We start from the raw sequence: 18,573 nt of genomic DNA on the forward strand, positions 1-18,573 counted from the left end.
TGAAGTTTTTGATAGTTGTAGTACAAATGCTTTATGTGGAACTCTTCAATCTAAGTTCACTGAAATGTACTTGATGTCAAGCAAAAACCTCAAAACTCAAGTTTTGGTGCTCTCAAGTTTTAACGTAAGAAGTAAGATTACAAACATGATACTTGACTTGTGAAATCCTTTAAAAATGGTTGAACTGAAAATGCCATGGTTGCCATGATGTTTTCCCCCAACAACATGGATACACAGTATGTCAAAAAACAAATGGACTGTCTTGACCTGACTCAAGCCAGAACCTGCCAAGGACCTTACTTGCTGATAGAGTTGCGGCCTTGGTGCCGAGTTCTCGATCATAGTGTGAATCATGAAGATTAGAGGCTCATTCTCCTTCGTCTAGCGGAGCACCAAGGAGAGAGAGGATACATTGGTGTAATAACACAACAGTATGTGTTGCCTGAAGACTTAATAGCTAATATCCAGGAGCTGGAATAGGCCCTCTTTGTTAAACAGCAGAAAACCCAGGATACACCACTCGGTAAGGGACAGTTTAAGCTCAAGAGCACTCTAGCTTACATTTAACACTCACTGATCAACTTACCGATATAACATACTGTCTGTTAAAGGACCATTCCTGTGGTTTTGCATAAGCCAATTTATTAAAAATACCTATACTTATGTCGGTGATGAGTGTTTTTCAAAGCACTGACTGGAAGTTGGGACAATATTTATTGAAGACAAGGGTTTGGAAATGGTATGTGATTTGGAATAAACAGGCTAAAAGTGAATGGATTGTTCCGCTATCTTTGATGCACATGAACCCAGGTTGCAATTGAAGAAATATTGAGAGTAGCCCTGCTGTGGTCTCCATAAAGCATCAAGAAAATGGGGTGCACCAACATGGCAGTCAGTTCACATACTCTCTTAGGTGAGGTCAATGCAAGCAGCAAGGTGTTTAATGCCTTTAATGAGGAACACTTTACCACTTTGCCTTGCAGCAAGCAGTGGTGGATCCTGCTCTTGCCGCTTGGACAGTCCAGCCCTCCTCAGCCTGTCCCTCTCAGGAGCCAAGCCTCAAGAGGGTGACCAGAGGGCCCAGAGTGGGCATTGCGCCTATTGCCCCCTTCTCCTGAGACAGGGCCCCCCAGAACTGGGGGATGGTCCAGGGCTGGGCTGCCAACATCTGAGTCAGTTCTGCGTACCATGGTGCCGAGCTACGACCTGGTGCTATCAAAATGACTGACAACTGCTCCTGCCTCACTCTCTCCGGTGGGGGAGGGATGAGATGGAGCGGTGGATAGGCGTAAAGCAGCTTTCTTGGCCATGGCATGTGTGCAAATGCGTCCACCACCAGGGATGGGTCATCTTGCTGTGACAGGGAGAACAATAGCGGGCAGTGGGTGTTGCGTTGGATGGCAAACAGATCCACTTCCGCTCTCCCGAACCAGGACCAAATCTGCTTGACCACTTCAGGGGGAAGCCTCCATTCGTCTGGCAGAGATCCGCCTCTTGACAGGAGGTCGACCCCCCTGTTCTCCAGTCCCAGAATGTGGAGAGCCTTCAGAGACAATAGGTGCTCTGAGGCTCACAATCACAGATTCTCTGTTTGGGCCAGCAAATAGCTGAACGGTAGTCTGTTATACTCGTAGGCTATCCCCTGGTAGGCGAAATGCAAGAACTTCCTGTGTTTTGGGGCTCCAGTCCTTCGGTGTTCCAGTATCTGTTTGATGGTCAACATAGACCTGGGAAGACCGGCCCAAGGGGTTCGCCTGTGATGATGGACGTCACGTCACTGTGTTCCATTCCTCCGAACTCTCATGTGGAGAGCGAGAAGGAAGAACACTGAAATGTCTGAGCCCGGGACGAGGTACTTGGTTGATATAGCACTTATCAAAACAAAGTTACAAAGTGCTTCACATAAAAACAAAATACATGGTAGGCTAATAACAAAATAAAAGTACTCAAGAGCAAGATGCAAATAAAACTAGTAAAACCTGTAAAACAGAATAAAAACTAGAATCAGGTGAAATCAGGGAGGGCAGTGCGATAAAAGTACGTTTTGAGTTTAGCTTTAAAAGAAGCCACTGACTCAGTCTGTGTAATTTCCTCGGGCAGGGTGTTCCAGAGCCTCGGGGCCCTTATCTCAAAGCTCTGTCCCCCTCAGTCTTCAGCCGAGAGACTAAAGCAGATAGAAGGCCCATGCCCTCGGCAGATCTCAAAGTACAAGCAGAGTCGTACAAGGATAAAAGATCTGAGATATAGTGAGGAGTCAGAAAATATTGTGCCTTGTAAGTAATTAAAAGAACTGTAAAATCTATTCTAAAACATACTGGAAGCCAGTGTACGGAGGGTGATGTGTTCAAACCTGTTTACTCTGGTTAAAAGCCTGGCAGCTGAGTTCTGTGCTATCTGTAGTTAGTCTACAGTATAGTCTTCTATTTATTCATGTAAATTCACACCAGAGCAGCGGGCAAGTGCAGTCTGCTTCAATGGTTAATTAATAATAAAGAGGTAAAGAAAAAAGATGAACAAAAAAAATAGACAGGACAGAGATTATCATAAATGTACATGCATGTGAGTCGTCTACAATGTTAGCTTTCATAAAGGGTTTAAATGTTCCGGTGCACTGAATCTGAGTCAGTAGAGACGGAAACAGACAGGAGGAAGCTTGGAAGTCCTCACCTGGCTGTCCAGGTAAATAAGGTTCCTCTGGAGGTGATGAGAAAGAACATCAGTCTGCAGTAGCCACAGAAGGAGGAAGAGAAGAAGCAGGAAAAGTGACAAGGGTGACAGGAGAGGATGGAAGAAGGGAGTCAACAGCACATTTCAACAGGAAGGAAGAGATCATTAAAAGGGAAAGCAAAGAATGTGATGAGAAAGCACTATTTACAAGGCAGCGCTGCATCTTTCATGATCTATTTCTTATTATATTATATATATATACATATTATATTTATTTTTCAGTGAGACTAAACTTGAGGAACATGTTTTTCCTAACCTTAACCATAGTTCATTTGTCCTAATCCCCAACTGTAACTATTCTTTAGTTGCCATGCACAGATCTTGTAGAGAGAAAGAAATTTAAAAGGTTTGGCATCGAACGGTAAAAAAAACATCATTGAATAATAATCCCGGGTTCGTTCGGATCTGTAAAATATCAACGTTCTGTCTGGTTATAGCATGGTTACACAAGGTGGTCACACAAGAGGCAGAAAGTATGCTTCCAACACTGCAAAGCTATTAGCTGTGGCTGACAATCATGAATCCAGAAGAGCAGAATGACTGTACAGTCATGCAGCTGGATCCTGTGCTGTGTTGTTCATAACACACATCGTACATGGAGGCCTGGCCGATACATTCAGTAGATATTTACAGCCAAAACAAAGCCAGGACTAAAGTACTGTTCTACTACTGCACTGTTCACTTCAGTCCAGTAAGTTGAGAAAATGAATGACTTTACAGCAATGCAGTCTTCAAGACCAGGAAGAAAAACTATATTTAAACACTATCACCATTTCAACATGATACAGAATCTAGTCTCATATCACAACATGATGTTATATCTATGTATGATATTCGCTAGCTTTTAACACATGCAAATCGTTAAGCCGTTTTATATAAACTGGAAAAACAAAGTTCGGAAACTTATGTTTGGTGGATTATTTCTCTGTTGTTACAATGCTAATGGTCATTGTATTTTACATCGTTGGAAAGCCTGTTTATTTACCTTCGCAATGATGTCCAACTTGTAAGGATCATGCATTTGTGGGATGAGCAGCACAGCTGATTATGTGGGGAGCGCCCAAGAACAATGTTCCAAAATACTCTGTCAATGGTAAACAGTGTATTCTCCTGTTGGTGTTGACTCTTGTTTTGAGTTGTTTGGTGGATTGGATGATTGAACTATCTATCAGTAACAAGGAACAAACATGACATATTGGCAATTTTACACTTTATTCATTTAATCCACCGTCAGGAGCCTCAGTAGCGGTGGAAGATCCATACGCAGCCACAACAGCCTGGCACCTCCTCCTCATGCTGGTCACCAACCTGGTCACACGTTGCTGTGGGATGGCGTTCCATTCCTCAACCAGGATTCGTTGCAGGTCAGCCAGCGTGGTTGTGTTGGTCACTCTAACACGTACAACCTGATCCCACATGTTGAATTGGGTTGAGGTGTGGACTCTTGGAGGCCGTTCCATTCTCTCTACTCCCACATTGTGGAGGTAGTCTGTGATAACCCTGGCTCTGTGGGGGGGGCGTTGTTTCTTGGAGGATGAAGTTAGGTGCCAGATTGTGGAGATATGGGATCACCACTGGCTGCAGAATCTCATCCTGATATCTCCCTGCATTGAGATGGCCTTCAATGATGACAAGCCTTGTTTTGCCAGTGAGGGAGATGCCGCCCCCCCCACACCATGACACTGCCCCCACCAAAAGCTGTTACTCCATCGGTGCAACAATCAGCATAGCGTTCTCCACGTCGTCTCCATACTTTGACCTGCCGTCCAACTTTAACAGACAGAACCTGGACTCATCACTGAACATGACATTCCCCCACATGTTCAGGTTCCATTGTCTGTGTTGGAGACACCAGCGTCAACGGGCCTGACGGTGAAGGGCAGTCATTGCAGGCTTCCTGGTAGCCTTATGAGAATACACTGTTTACCATTGGAAGAGCATTTTGGCAAATTTTTCTTGGGCGCTACCCACATAATCAGCTGTGCTGCTCATCCCACAAATGCATGATCCTTACAAGTTGGACATCGTTGCGAAGGTAGATAAACAGGCTTTCCAACGATGTAAAATACAATGACCATTAGCATTGTAACAACAGAGAAATAATCCACCAAACACAAGTTTCCGAACTTTCTTTTTCCAGTATATATACAGTATATACTGTATACTGTGTATATACTCTGCAATATGGATCACGAAATTTACAAAATTTAAAGCAGTAAACCCAAGATACATGACAACATACTGCACTGCAAGTCTGCAGAACAATTTTGAAAACTGATATACCAGATAGTGTGTCTGGCACACCGACTGTACATGCATTATGAAAGAACTTCCTCCAAATAAGAACTGATCTGGTTAATAAAACAGCCCACTCACGATGTACATCGAGCTCAAAAGAGACAACAGATGACAAGTTGTTTGATGCATCAGCTCCTATAAATCCACAACCACACAGAGACCTCAAGCCGACATGCATGGACAGGAGTAGTGCCCCCCCCCACCCCCATACAAAAACACACATGCTCAAACACACACATACATGGGTGCAAAAGAAAGCCCATAAATCCCCAACAATGCTTAATGCTAGATCAATACTCCAAAATGAAACTGAGTTTCATACAGTTCATAGAGCCAAATGATAGATTTGACATTAAAATGTCTCCAAATACGACATCACCTACAACTGGTCAAACATGTCATGTGACTGTGATGTCTATCAGTAGCCTGATGTGATGTCTATCAGTAGCCTGATGTGATGTCTATCAGTAGCCTGATGTGATGCCTACAGTGAACTTGTGACTTTGTTGAAGTTGGAGTTTGGGTTTACTGTTCGACACCTTGCTGCCAATCATTTAGAATGATCTGGTTCCCCTGCATTGCTGCTATGGTAACTGCACTGTTGACCTGGGGATGGAGAGGACAGACGTGTCCTATCTCCAGGACACATGGAGGTGTGTCTTACTCATCAGCTCACAATGAGGCTTTATGATTTTTACCTGCCAGAAGCTGGCAGGGGGACATGACCTCACTTCCCACTTGTGAACACAGCTTATTTGGTTTGTTGTAACTGGTACCAAGAATCCTGCTATAAGTTCTGTGGTACTGGTCCTCCATATCCCCAAGGTAAATTCCTATGATACTTGTGTTCCTGTAATATTGTCCTGTATTATTTTTGTGGTTATATTTTCAGATGTTTACTAAAGCATTGCCACAGTTCAACGGGCCGTTTGGCATTCAGTGTGTTGGAAGAAGTTTACCAAATTGATTACAAATCATCAACATTAACGTCTGCATCAAATTTCATGGCAGTTCTTCTGAAAATGTCAACCTGTTGGTGGTCCTAGATGCAAGTCAGCGAACCACTAAAGTCAGAAGAATCCATCGTATGGGAACAAAGAATGTCTGAACCACATTATGTGCCAAGGTATCTGCTAGATGTCAAGCTATTTCACTGGATAACTTCATCCTCTGGGGGTGATGAGTGGGATTTCTTGACAATTCATGCAGCGGTTGTTGAGATATTTCAGTCGGGACCAAAGTGGGGGACCATTCGACTTTAATTGCCAACACAAAAACAAATAGCTTGAGTCGCAGTGAGTGTACAGTCTTTAGCTCAGAGACTCTCTCAGAACACACTGAAAGCTATTTCATTTTGAGTAAACTAACAGTCTCATGCAAGGAACCTCCCCTTGTGAATACACATAAACACAGAATATGGCATTTTGACTGCTTGGCTGGGAAAGCACAATGCGTGCATGCACACACACATACTGTGTACAGTCAGCGCTGACCTTAGCGTTGGGCCCCTCCACACCCAGGGCCATTAGCTGAGCTACTGTGTGTTCCCGCAGGCTGTTGAGCTCCGCCTGCTGCCGGCGGAGCTTGATCAGGAGCAGGGTCAGCTCCTCGGGCTGCACAGAGCAACACACAGAGGAGAGAACACCAACCACACCCATCCACTGGTTGAAATTACACATGATGCTGTGACTCTGATGACCTTTAAGAGGAGAGAAACTACTGCAACTGATGATTAGTTGTCCGGTAAAAACGATTCTAACCCTGTACAGATATTATACGCCGATGACTATGTTGCTTCTGTTCAACTGCTACATGTCAGCCCCCAGCCTCACATTTCTTCTTTTTACATCTAGATTAGCTCGTCAGTTCATCTTTATTTATTAAGGTGATCTCATTGAGATCAAGATCTCTTCTACAAGAGAGAGTCGTACAGTATAGTGAAGTTCTACAGTATGATGCAGGGTTGAAACTTCAGATTCATTCACAGAAAAACTCCACAGTAAGCTAACAGACATATTAATGCTTTATGAAGCGGTTCTGGCTAACAAGTCAACACCTACTTACTCCCAACGCTTTTTAGTTTTACTGCACTTTTTTAGTACAATCTCATTTGGTTCAGTCTTACCGGCAGCTCTGATGAATGCTCTGTACGCTACCCGCCCAGCACCAAACGGCAGACGGCAGTTAAGATGCTAATGTTGCTCTGTATCCGCTGTATGTTCCATCCGGTCTCACTCACAACTCATTAAATTCCACCGTTTGGTCAGCGCCCCTCTGCATCGGAGAATGACGCACGGGGTACCCGTCTAGCGTTACTTTTGGACGGACCATGGATGGCGTGTCAATATACGCCTGTGCATAGTGTCCTTTCAAAATAAGCTTCCATTTTCACAGGAAGTTAGGTTTAGGCAACACAACCACTTAGGTAGGGTTAGGAAACAGTCGTGGTTGGCGTTAACTTCACTGACTAGAGACTCATTCATTCATTCATGGTTTATTTAATAGGGACCAATACAATGTACATAGACAACTTAAAAACAGTTATCTGATGCCAGTATCATAGTGCTTGTAGCGGATGCTAATTTGCAACACCTGTCCCTGGAAGGGCTTTTTGTGAAAAAAGCCCTTCTAGCAATAAGAGGCTTCATTGAGATAAGATGTGTGAGTTGTGTTTCTATGAGTGCACGGCAGTGGCGGTTCTCATATGTGTAAATGCTCTCAAAACTCTATGAACTCTTTGTAAGAGTTTACTGAAATCAGGGGGGCAGCAGTTTGAATCTCATAGTATGGAGTGTGAGGGAGGAGAGGGGTGCACGAGAACACTCACCGTCTTGCCTTGCAGGGACTGCGGGGTGATGGACGGAGGAGGGACGCCGGCTGCGATGGATCGTCGGTCAGCTGGGTGGCCGTACTGTGGCGGAGAGGGATGAGAATGGAGTGAATCTGACAGAAGAAGGTTCATCAAAGTTGAATTAATTTCAGTTAAGGTATTCTTGATTAACTTAAAATGACTTAAACCTGCCGTACGCAGTATATTTTTGGCATCATTGGACAGAAAGTCCATAATAACCTTTCAGCATATTGTAATTCAAGTGTTCTGAGAGAAAACTAGACTTCTGACTCCATGAGAAAAAAAGGGTTAGGGTTTTTAATAATAACATTATTAAAAGAATGTGAGAGAGAAGAAAAACTGTTTTGACGTTAATGCGTTAATACGTCAATGTATTAGGTTGCAGATATATCTAGATATCTACCAGCCCGTCCTGTCTTGTAATACCACTTGTTCCTCTGAGAGGTGATAGTGAGTCACTCTGAGTCCAACATGAGAGGACCAAGAAGTAGAGCCGCCCCAAGGGCTCGTCAATAATAATGGATTAATGCAAAGGGGCAGAAAAGAGAAAACGACTGGCAACCTCGCCTCGTCCCCCCCGCCTCCGGAAGACATACCCCCAGCACCGGGGGTCTGATCCCAGGGGACCGCTATGCCTCTCCGCCAGATCAGCCATCTTTCTGTTATGATACAGGTTAGACCTAGCGCTCCACCAGCCCGCTGACTCCCGGTGCTCGGGTTTGTACTCGCTGAATTCAAGTATCTGTGGCTGCTGATTGGGCATCCGTCTCCAAAGCTGCCGAGTGCCAACCGCTCTCCTCCCGGCGGTAGTGGTCTCCTGGCCAAGGGGGAATGAGACGAAGGTGCGGTTTTCTTGTTTCTGCCACTTTGGATTTGAAGTGTAGGCTACACGGACCGTACAGCCCGCGATTAGTGTCATAGTAAACACACCGATGGCTAACTTAAACTACAGGCCGACGCCACATGGGAAGATTATCAGATAGCGGTGTTATTTTGCACGGCTCTCAGAGTTTCAGCAGTTTGGTTGAATTTTGCGTATTCTTTTTCATCTGCTAGTTAGTAACTGGCATTTTTTAAATAACTCATGACTGTAAATGCGTGTATGGACCCAGTAGTACAGGTGAAATGTTGCCCCCCATTTCTTTGGAACAGGTGGCCAGGTATTACACATTTCACCTTTTATATGGAAAACTCATCTTCTCATACTTGATTTTTCCTTAAAAGGTTCACTAGGAAACTCTATTTTATTACCCATATTTACTTATCATTTGAGTCAATCTCCAGTGCCATGCCCTCTACCTTGGCGAGGTGTGTCCTGTGCCAGTGGTTCTGCGTCACGTCCCCCCTGAAGACGGGTGAGGACACCTCAGATTGGGGGCTGTTGGCGTTGTGAGTGACCTGCTGGCGAGGAGGGGAGAAGGTGCTGTAGAGAGCCAGGGAGCCATGAGACGGCGAGGTGGGGATGGAGTGCGCCACGGCATGTTCGGAGATGTTACCCATGGTCTTTGTGCTGGGCAGGGTGCCGTAATGACCCACAGCTGGAAGCCCAACACCTGGAGGAGAAAAGAAAGTCAAGTGGAGTAAGAAGCTTTCCTTGTCTACAGCACTTTCTGTGATGGTCATGAAATTGAGTTATGTTTCAAAATAGAGAGAAAAAACAACTCAACAAAAAGTGATTAAAAAAAGTGATGACATAAGATATAACGTTATTGAGGGGTACAAAATAATGCCTAATAACACGTTTTAGGCTGATCTTATTTGGGTGCCATGCCATTGTTCCGACGGCCCCCAATAGGCTGTTACGGCACATGGCTAATTATTTTCCTACCATGGCGAAGGCATGACCCGCCTACTCTGCCTCTGGTTGGCCTACCCTGATATTCCTACCCTAACCCTAACTAATCCCTCTCCTCATGTCTAAACCTAACCAACCAACCCAACCAATGAAGGCATTTAAGGCAACAAGACGGGAAGGTCCGATGATGTATTCTGCATAATAATTAACCAAGCGCTTCTGCTAGTCGCACGGAGAGTGTGTATTTTCGGAACAATGGGCAGTCCCCCTCATTTGCAACACACAAATAAAAGTAATGATGGTGGCAGTCTTCTTACAAAGTCAATGTAGTGAAAAAACACAATATTAGAGACATATGAAAGATGGAGCTGCAATCCTATATTAAGAAAATGTGTCTTATTGTTTACAGGCTCTAATCTGGAGGCACATCTGAGTCTGAGGAAGGAACGTTCATGATGGGGAATACAGAGATGTCATGTGGTGGTACCTACGCACTTCAATCTGTTTTCTGTTATATTTTCATTTTAATTGGTTATTAAAAGTACACATTTGAGTACCAACTGCATGAATGTGAAAAGACTTGCTCTGATAAATATTATGACATTATTATTATTATATTATTATTTTATTATATTATTGTAAAGCCACTGACTGGGATCAAATGAGAGCGATTGGACACATAGACACACTGTGATTTACCTACTGAACTGGGGGAAGACCTTCCATTAGAAAAAGAAACCTGACAGAAACGGCACCTCCTAACAGAGCTGAGAGCAAATGAACCCAGTAAAAGGAATCTGATTCAGAGACTTGCCCGGTAAGGCTGGTTGGACCCAATCTCAAATTGTTGCTAACAGAATAGCAAGGCCACATTACTAGCGCTAATTTGCAAACTTGAATGGCAAGGAAAAGAATTCTTAAGAAAATATGAATAAAAAGCACAAATGACATTTCATTGGATTTTCTTTTTTCATGATTAGGATGTTCAAAATGTCAGAGGGTTAGTAAGCTATATACCGAGCTTTCTATATATGTTTATATATCCTAGCTTTCTGAGCCGACTCTAGGCTAGAATGGAGAAAGTACCCTGTCATTGCTCTTACAGCAGGACAGGAAGTAGTATTGAATCTGTCTGTGGTATCGGTACCTGTTGGCAGAGCCATACTCTGCCTGGAGAAGGCCTGCCTCTGCTGCCACTCATACAGCTGCCACATGGTGTCATCCCTCATCGACCTTCTCTTCTCCGCTGTGCTGACGGTGGTGGTGGAGGCGGGACGGAGGGCCCGGTCGTACACAGAGCCCGCCACGCTGCAGATGCTGTCGGGCCTCATCATGCTGTTGCGGGGCAGCGTGCGATAGCCCTCTGGGTAACGGGGCACAATCTGAGCACGGTGGCTGGGCATGTTCCTGGGTAAGGTCTGGTAGGACGTAACACTGGGAGAGCAAACAGACAAACTGATGAGAAGGGAGTACTCGCTAATCACCACATGATTAAAAGGTAAACACAGTGGATGGCAGTACATAATGGCACTGCACTCTGACTTCACTTCTCAAATCAGAGGCTGCAGATGCATCAACATACAGTTCTGCTGCCTTCAGATGGCTACAGGGATTTAATGAGCAGCAGGAGTAATGTTTCACAGTATGTAAGTACTGTACGAATCCATCCATCCATCGATCTTCTTCCGCTTATCGCAGGGGCAGCAGTTGGTTTTCACCAGTCAGATGTACCCATCCGACTGGTGAAAACCTCCAAAGGGAGGCGTCCAGGAGGCATCCTGATCAGATGCCCGAACCACCTCATCTGGCCCCTTTTGATGCAAAGGAGCAGTGTGTCTACTCCGAACTCCCTCCAGATGTCTGACCTCCTCACCCTATCTCTACGAAGGAAGCTCATTTTGGCCGCTTGTATCCGCGATCTCATTCTTTGGGTCACTACCCGAAGCTCATGACCGTAGGTGAGGGTTGGAACATAGATGGACCGGTAAATCTAGAGCTTTGCCTTCCAGCTCAGTTCCCTCTGGACCACAATGGTCTGGTAGAGCACACGCAAAACTGCTGACACCGCACCGAACCGCCTGTCCAGCAGTGACTCACTCCCAACCTGGAGGGAGCAGTCCACCGGTTTCCGGCAGAGACTCATGGCCTCAGACTCGGAGGTACTGACTCTCATCCCGACCGCTTCACACTCGGCCGCAAAACGCCCCAGTGTGTGCTGAAGGTCACGGTCTGATAAAGCCACCAGAATCACAACATCTGCAAAGAGCAGAGACAATTCTGAGGGCCCCAAACCGGACTCTCTCCTCCCCTCGGCTGTGCCATGAGAACTTGTCCATGAAAACCACAAACAGGATCGGTGTCAAGGGACAATTCTGGCGAGGCCAACACCCACCGGAAACGTGTTTGACTTTGTGCCGAGTATACAAACGCAGCTCTCACTTTGGTTATACAAAGACCGGATGGCTCGTAACACGGACCTCGGTACCTCATATTCCCGTAGTACCCCCCACAGGGTTAGCGATATCCTCCCTCCCTGGACCCATCCACCTCCCCTCCTGCTCGCCCGTCTTTATCCCTTTTTATTCTACGTCACTAGCTCTGAGCGTAGCATTTATGCGGATGCATGTACATTGCAGTCAGTACAGACTACATGGTGTACAAATGAACACTTAGAGCAAGAACAGTGTTCCTATAATACGCCTTTTCCTTGCACATTATCGTGTCATTCACATGCCTTTCCGTGCGACCAGGCTGCTCTGAGACTGTGCATGCAGACTGTACACACCTATTGCACGTTTATGAATGTCCAACTGCAGTGCAGTATAAACAGAACTGCTTCTGTTCCACATCCGTGTCTGTTTTGGAGTATAACAGAACGCTAACAGACCATGCTACTTTGGTTTGGACCATGACAAAGTTTACTCTCATTGGGATGTTGACAACCAGGATCATTTATTATTAATAATCCATTGTTTGGAAATCTAAATTGGTGTCACAGAAGGTAAAGATGAAGGTAAAAATGCAAATAAAAAATATTTCTTTCTGATCTTTTCTCATATCAAATACACGTAGAGTGTATAAAGACTACATGCGACAGTATAACAATGTCAAACTACAAGATATATTTAGAAATGGTCTTTCACCTTATGTAAGATCAGTGCTTATAGCTGTAGTTGAACTTAAGGAATACATATCTGGACCCAGGCAGCCATACGTTGCTCTAATCAGGTCTTTGAAGGGGACATGAACACTAAAAAATACATCACCTCTGTGCTCTAGGGTAATTTATTGATTTTCATTTTACTACTTACACTAAACTAGATTTTCTTGCTGATACCAAAACAATGAAACTGACTCTGAATGCTCTCCAAGTTTGTGGCTAAATAGAACATCAGAGATGATAGCAAGATTAGGAATTAATTGCCAAGAATTTTAATTACTAATTTGGATGCGAAAGCTTCTTCATAGAAACTCCACAGATTGTTGGTCCAAATCTGTCAGCAAAGCAGCTTTGCTTTCTCTCTGTTGGAAACTTGGTCATAAACTATTTACTGTTCGGCGACCTCATTCTGCTCTATTGACATATGCAGAGGGTGGAACTGAAATTGCAAAACAGTTTTTGACATTATAATTCCCCAAATGGTTCCAGAAATAACCGTACAATTAGGAAAGCACACATACGCATGCCAGTCAGTCTCACCTCCTGGAGTCATCATCCAGTCCTCTTGTCCTGTGTGTGCGGACCCAGTGTTCCAGCTGCTGCATGGAGTTGGTCCTGGACAGGCCTCTCTCTGGCTCCTGGACCGGTGCAGGGGACTTTCCTTGACCCATGGCCTGGCTGCTGTCTACTTCTGCCGGGCTGCAGTCTCCAGTCTGGTCCCCTGCCTTGGACCCCGAGCCATTGACCTGCACAGGATTTTGGACATTGAGGTTGGCCTGGCCCTGGCGAGATGCAGACACCGCTGCTGCGATAGCGGCGGCCTGAGCCGGCTGCAGCTTGATGCTGCTGATTTTAGTCAGAGACCTTTCTGCACTCGGGTCTCTCTGGAAGCCATATCTGTCCCCGCCACGGACCGTAGCATACTTCCCTGCATCTCTGAGAGTAGCGTATTTATCCCCTTCTCGGAGCGTACTGTATTTCCTCACTTCCTTCAGAGTGCCGTATTTGTCCACAACTTGTATGGTACCATATTTATTCTCCATCTCCCTCATGATGCCGTACCTCTCTGTCTCCCTTAAGGACAGCTGTCTCTTCACCTCCTTCTGGGGAACATATTTATGAAGTGTGTGCCTGTCTCCTACTTTCTGCAGAGCATATTTTTCTCCATCCTTCTTGAGCAGGTACTTCTCTCCATCTTTAGAGCGAGTATATTTCTCCTCTGTCTCCACAGTGCACTTTTCGTCCACGTTCTGGAGAGCATACTTCTCCAGATCCCTGTGAATTGCGTACACCTCTCCGTCTCTCTGCAGCAAGGATTTCTCGCCGTCTTTTCGCAGCATGTACTTCTCTCCATCCTTGTGGAGGAGATACTTCTCTCCATCCGTCTGAAGCATGTAGCTCACGCCGTCTTTCTTCAGGGAGTACCTCTCCCCGTCTCTCTGTAAGGTGTAGTACTCACGCTCCCTCTGGCCGTTGTGTTTCTCTAGGTCTTTTTGCCATTTGTCGTCGGCTCGAGATAGAGAGTGTTGGCGCACGGGCTCACGGTTGCGTTCGTTGTTCTGGATCTCGGGCCGGGTTAAGACTCTGTGGTTCAGTAAGTTGTTCAACTCCTGTGGAGTCCGCTGATCCACTTTCAACTTGTCCAGTCTGGGAAGAAGGAAAGAGAGGGATAAAGGGACAACAAGTCAAGATTTCTAAGAGATGTCAAAGATAACTGAAGTGTCAGAAGTCCTGTGTTCTGACAGCCTTCCTTTCTGGCCGTCCACTGATCTCTGCCAGGGATAGGATCTGTGCTTTTATGTGTGAAACTAACATGCTGCCGTCTTGGCCAGGACTTCTTGGAAAATAGATTTTAAATGTCAATGGGGCTATCCTGGAAAAATAAAGGTTAAATAAAATAAAACATTTATTTTTACAACCATCATTGGTTTTCCTTTGGACACGTCCCCATGTGAGTACCAACCTTCTGACTGGTTCAGAGTGGACGAGGGCAGCGTCCGTCATGACTTTCATCCACGACTCCATGTCTTTGGCTGCGTCAGTGCAGAAATAATACGTACGCATGTTGGGGTGAGTGGCCTGGCAGAGGAGGGAGAGAGGAGAGAGAGAGGAAGGAGAGAGGAAGGAGAGACGAGGGAGAGAGGATGGAGAGAGGATGGAGAGAGGAGGGAGAGAGGAGGGAGAGAGGAAGGAGAGGAAGGAGAGAGGACAGAGAGAAGAGGGAGAGAAGAGGGAGAGAAGAGGGAGAGAGGAGGGTGAGAGGAGGGAGAGAGGAAGGAGAGAGGACGGAGAGAAGAGGGAGAGAAGATGGAGAGAGGAGGGAGAGAAGAGGGAGAGAAGATGGAGAGAGGAGGGAGAGAGGAGGGAGAAAGGAGGGAGAGAGGAGGGAGAGAGGAGGGAGAGAGGATGGAGAGAAGATGGAGAGAGGAGGGAGAGAGGAGGGAGAGAAGAGGGAGAGAAGATGGAGAGAGGAGGGAGAGAGGAGGGAGAGAAGAGGGAGAGAAGATGGAGAGAGGATGGAGAGAAGAGGGAGAGAAGATGGAGAGAGGATGGAGAGAGGATGGAGAGAGGATAGAGAGAGGATGGAGAGAGGATGGAGAGAGGAGGGAGAGAGGAGGGAGAGAAGAGGGAGAGAAGAGGGAGAGAAGATGGAGAGAGGAGGGAGAGAGGATGGAGAGAGGATGGAGAGAAGATGGAGAGAGGAGGGAGAGAGGATGGAGAGAGGATGGAGAGAGGAGGGAGAGAGGAGGGAGAGAGGATGGAGAGAAGAGGGAGAGAAGATGGAGAGAGGATGGAGAGAGGATAGAGAGAGGATGGAGAGAGGATGGAGAGAGGAGGGAGAGAGGAGGGAGAGAAGAGGGAGAGAAGATGGAGAGAGGAGGTACATAAAAAATAAGAGGACCTTGTAAGATTCTTCATCATCATCATCATCATCATCATCATGAGTTAAACAGCTGCTGAAGTGACCTTTAACCTTTAACCTTTAACTTAGACACTAGTGTTTCACCTTGAAGGCGTATTTCCTGCTGATGTGGTCGTCCACCGACAACATGGAGATGTGAAAGCTCGGCAGCAGGATACTTCCCAGGATGTTGTCCTCTTTCTCATCTGCACCAAAGAAGAAAGAAGAACAGTCACAACGTCACCAACGCAACGTCACCAACGCAACGTCACCAACTCAACGTCACCAACTCAACGTCACCAACGCAACGTCACCAACGCAACGTCACCAACTCAACGTCACCAACGCAACGTCACCAACTCAACGTCACCAACTCAACGTCACCAACGCAACGTCACCAACGCAACGTCACCAACGCAACGTCACCAACTCAACGTCACCAACGCAACGTCACCAACGCAACGTCACCAACTCAACGTCACCAACGCAACGTCACCAACGCAACGTCACCAACTCAACGTCACCAACTCAACGTCACCAACACAACGTCACCAACGCAACGTCACCAACGCAACGTCACCAACGCAACGTCACCAACTCAACGTCACCAACGCAACGTCACCAACGCAGACATCACTTCCTCCGTAAGTTGGTAACAGAAACACCTGGGATACCTGCTGCTGCTACTGTTGAAACAACACTACTGAAATAAACAGCAGACAGACAGAGAGAGAGAATGAAATGATCCGTGTGAGCTACAATCTTGTTTCTGTTACTGTGTGTGGTACACAGCGTGGAATACACACACACACACACACACTGCTTTCTGTTCTCTCCTTGTTGTCTTTCACATTTCAGAAGCGAAACAGCTGCAAAGCACAAAAGATATGAAACGCAGCCCTGAATGCATTACAGTCGACTCCTCTAACCAAGTAAATATTTATCGGTGCCACATCACAGAAAAGCCTTGCAACAAGAATCTGAGCTGATTCATGTTCGGATGGTGATGACGGCGTGATTCTATCGCCTCTCTGTAATCTGTAGAGCACCATGCTGCTCTATGGGAGCTTCCAGGCTACAAACTAAAGGGCAGCACAATGCAGGCAGAAACACGTCTGCTGCACCAGCTGCAGCTAAAACCTACAGAGTCACAGCGCTGCTGTTTGCTTTAGCTGAGGCTGCACGGTGAGGCCTGCAGCTCCTCCGGCTCCATCCCTGCTGCTGAATTATTGAGATACAGAACACACACAGAAAATGAGCAAGAAAGAAGGGGAATGCAGAGAGATGCTGTAGGTCTACACTACAATGAGAGTGGCTGTTTCCTTCACCAGGTTCACGGAGGTTTGAGGACTCCCTGACCTACATACAGAAATACTGTAACTGTAAATACTTTAAGACCGGTGCCGTGGCCGTTGTAAACATGCCTGTTCAGATCGGGCCGAATGCCGGGCCGGTGGTGGTGCTGCTTGCAGCTTTCTGGAGAAGCACTCATACAAACAACTTCACACTTGACACTGAGTTTCCTCGAGTCCTCAGCAGCGCACCTGCCATGACAAAGCTGCGTCACGATTACTCACGGTCAGAAACAGCGGTGAAATACACTCTGGTTCACGGGAAAGAACACCAGGGCCAGACTTTATCATCCATCAAGGAAGGCAACAGCCTGGGCCCCGAATAAAATGGCCCCAAACAATAGAGCTGTATTGTGAGGTTCAGAAATATTGAATATGTTACTATTCTAACTACTAACTCATTGTACCCCAAAATAACTTATAATAAAATAATAACTCACAAAACGCCCCCAAAGCATTCAAAATATATGCAACTCAACTGTATACTACTGACTGTGTACTTCTACTCCGGAGGAAACATTATAGTACTACATTTACCTGAAAGAGTAATGTTACTGATTCAGAATATGATGCGATATTATCCACTAAACTATCCAGCATCATGATAGAACTGAACGCTCAACCTGGAGCAGACGTTAAGTACATTTAAGTACATTGTACCGATGATAGCTCTCTTTCACTCTTCACTTGAAGTAAACATTTGAAAGCAGGACTTGTACTGTGCGGTCTTAATAGTTTTACTATAAATAGTTCACAGTTTTACTTCAGGAGAGGTTTTGAGTACTTCTTCTACCACTGCCAATAGCATCACTCCCTGTTAGCGAAAGGGTGAAAAGTAGAGCTAGACGGCGTTTGCCTTCGCGGCCCCCAAATCACTAAATCCAACCCTGAAAAACACACCCGTGGGTCATTTTCAAATAGGCGCGTATTAGTATCTTGCTTTAACATAACCTCCACGGTAAAGTGGAGATTGGATTTAATTAGCAGAGGTATTTTGCTGGTGGTAACGTTATTAGTGTTAGAAGTTAGTATCAAGTCAGACACCGGGGAAATACAGTCTTACTCACGGTCATGGAGACACCGGTGAAATCAAGTCTTACTCACGGTCACGGAGACACCGGGGAAATACAGTCTTACTCACGGTCACGGAGACACCGGTGAAATACAGTCTTACTCACGGTCACGGAGACACCGGGGAAATACAGTCTTACTCACGGTCATGGAGACACCGGTGAAATCAAGTCTTACTCACGGTCACGGAGACACTGGTGAAATACAGTCTTACTCACGGTCACGGAGACACCGGTGAAATCAAGTCTTACTCACGGTCACGGAGACGCCGGTGAAATACAGTCTTACTCACGGTCACGGAGACGCCGGTGAAATACAGTCTTACTCACGGTCACGGAGACACCGGTGAAATCAAGTCTTACTCACGGTCACGGAGACGCCGGTGAAATCAAGTCTTACTCACGGTCACGGAGACGC

General features: G+C 45.9%; 1 protein-coding gene across 1 annotated transcript in view; it reads right to left on the reverse strand.

The window, feature by feature from the left end:
* LOC141762342 (pleckstrin homology domain-containing family A member 5-like) overlaps nt 1-18,573 on the reverse strand; it is a 118,859-nt gene that overhangs the window by 14,710 nt on the left and 85,576 nt on the right. Inside the window, exons 9-17 of the mRNA XM_074626426.1 lie at nt 15,839-15,939; nt 14,795-14,910; nt 13,372-14,478; nt 10,819-11,105; nt 9,176-9,429; nt 7,853-7,936; nt 6,519-6,638; nt 2,668-2,721; nt 125-381 (exon numbers count right to left, since the gene is read on the reverse strand). Of these exons, the coding sequence (XP_074482527.1) occupies nt 125-381; nt 2,668-2,721; nt 6,519-6,638; nt 7,853-7,936; nt 9,176-9,429; nt 10,819-11,105; nt 13,372-14,478; nt 14,795-14,910; nt 15,839-15,939 (2,380 nt within the window). The remainder of the gene's footprint in view (nt 1-124; nt 382-2,667; nt 2,722-6,518; nt 6,639-7,852; nt 7,937-9,175; nt 9,430-10,818; nt 11,106-13,371; nt 14,479-14,794; nt 14,911-15,838; nt 15,940-18,573) is intronic.

The sequence above is a fragment of the Sebastes fasciatus genome, chromosome 23, assembly GCF_043250625.1.
Source record: "Sebastes fasciatus isolate fSebFas1 chromosome 23, fSebFas1.pri, whole genome shotgun sequence".
NCBI classification, from domain to species: domain Eukaryota; kingdom Metazoa; phylum Chordata; class Actinopteri; order Perciformes; family Sebastidae; genus Sebastes; species Sebastes fasciatus.